The sequence below is a fragment of the Ruditapes philippinarum genome, unplaced genomic scaffold (assembly GCF_026571515.1).
Source record: "Ruditapes philippinarum isolate M1 unplaced genomic scaffold, ASM2657151v2 ctg5102_1_1_1_1, whole genome shotgun sequence".
NCBI classification, from domain to species: Eukaryota; Metazoa; Mollusca; class Bivalvia; order Venerida; family Veneridae; genus Ruditapes; species Ruditapes philippinarum.
Genome location: NW_026860888.1, coordinates 26,064 through 27,742, shown reverse-complemented (window position 1 = coordinate 27,742; position 1,679 = coordinate 26,064). Strand labels below are relative to the sequence as shown.

Below are 1,679 nucleotides of genomic sequence, written 5' to 3'. Positions count from 1 at the left end.
ATACACAATTTTTGAGACGACTTTTATGCGTTCGAAAATCAACTAACATCTCGGCGCTATACGGTGAACTGGGCCGTTACCCTTTTTCTGTGATGATGATCAAGTTTTGGGTGATAATTATTAAGCTTGACGATACAGAGATTGTTAAGAAAAGCTTATTCAATGCTTAAGCAAGATGTTGATTCTGAGAATACATATAACTAAAAAAATTGGCTTTTTTGCATTAAAAACATTTTAACAACATGTATGAATCAACCAGTTTGATATAGATATCCCTTTTGCTATTATCAGACAAAGAATTATAGATACTTTTTTACAGAAATGGTATAGTGATATAAACAATTCTAGTCGCCTGCAAACTTAAAGCATTTTTAAACATGATTTTAAATGTGAAAAGTATTTTGATTTAATAACAGACAAAAATCATAGAAATGCTCTTACTAAATTTAGAACGTCATCACATATCTTATGTGTAGAATTTGGTCGATATGAAAACATACCAAGATCAGAAAGAATATGTAAATCTTGTTTAATGAGACAACCTGAAACAGAGTATCATTTATGTTAGTCTGTCCACGTTATAAAGAATTGAGGGAAAAAAAGATTTGATCAGGATCCATGCTGTTCGCTATCAGTTTCTCTACTTGTTATAGGGTTTGTTGTGACGCGGCTCAAATGTTGTTATCGAACCAGAATTTATTGTCTTAGAGGATTGCATTTGCATGTATATCTTTTAAAAAAAAACTAACTTGCAACAGTGAATATTACTTTTAGTCTAAAGGACTTTAGTGTCTTCATGTCTTTACATTTTAGAAATGATAGAATAAGTTAAGTGCAGACTATTATGAATATTGTAGATTGGCGTCTGTTTATTTGAAACTTATGCATGCAAGCGCAACATATTATATAATAAACATGTTAGATATTGAATATTGAACATAATATTCCAAGAATCATCTTATGTTTGCTGAAAAATCCATGTTTTTTATGTTTAATTTGTTACATTGGTTTGTGTAATAACATTTTTTTTTATAACCTAGGTTTGTTTTGTTTCTTTCCTTTTTTATTTAATTAAGGAACAAAGATGCTTTCACATCTCAAAGTGGTACGTAAGATTATTGCTTTCAGTATTATAAAATTAGCATGATTCTAAATTTATGATTAATAAGATAAAAATGTCTCATTTTTTTCAATGTTCATCAAGGTGATGAGATGAGTGCTACTGAAGACCGTACAGATTCTATGACCATGGAAACATACACTAAACAAACAACGCCGATGTCTTTTGTTAATACTACTGCACGTCGCGTTACATCAACTCCTGAGCTTGTCACGGGAACCAAAGACAACACAACACTTGTGTTTCTCAATGTCTCCACGTGTCTCTGCCCTTGTAAATGTATCACCGTTATATCCAAAGATAACTCTGATAAAATGATGGCGGCCATGTTGGAAGATCTGATTATTCCGAAATTTGAGACATCGTTGTCGAAGCGGAAATTGTCAAGTGCTCCGGATGATCGAATTTCTAGTAAAGGGATAGGACTTGTCGGTACGTTTGTGATGACAGTCGTGTTTGGTATAATCCTCATTGGTGATGTCAAACTCTTCTTGCTAAATGCAAGAACTGCTTATGTTAATTTACGCAATTTTTACGCTAATTAAAGATGTTATATAGT

The 1,679-nt window shown here is 32.0% G+C and overlaps 1 protein-coding gene across 1 annotated transcript; it reads left to right on the top strand.

Moving 5' to 3' along the window:
* The first annotated feature begins 1,211 nt into the window (after positions 1-1,211).
* LOC132713770 (uncharacterized) lies at positions 1,212-1,679 on the top strand. The gene has a single exon (XM_060696446.1). The coding sequence runs from the start codon at positions 1,213-1,215 to the stop codon at positions 1,663-1,665; it is 453 nt and encodes a 150-aa protein (XP_060552429.1). The 5' UTR covers position 1,212; the 3' UTR covers positions 1,666-1,679.

Excerpts from the sequence above, each read along its gene's own strand:
- LOC132713770 (XM_060696446.1), top strand. The coding sequence starts at position 1,213 with ATGAGTGCTACTGAAGACCGTACAGATTCTATGACCATGGAAACATAC.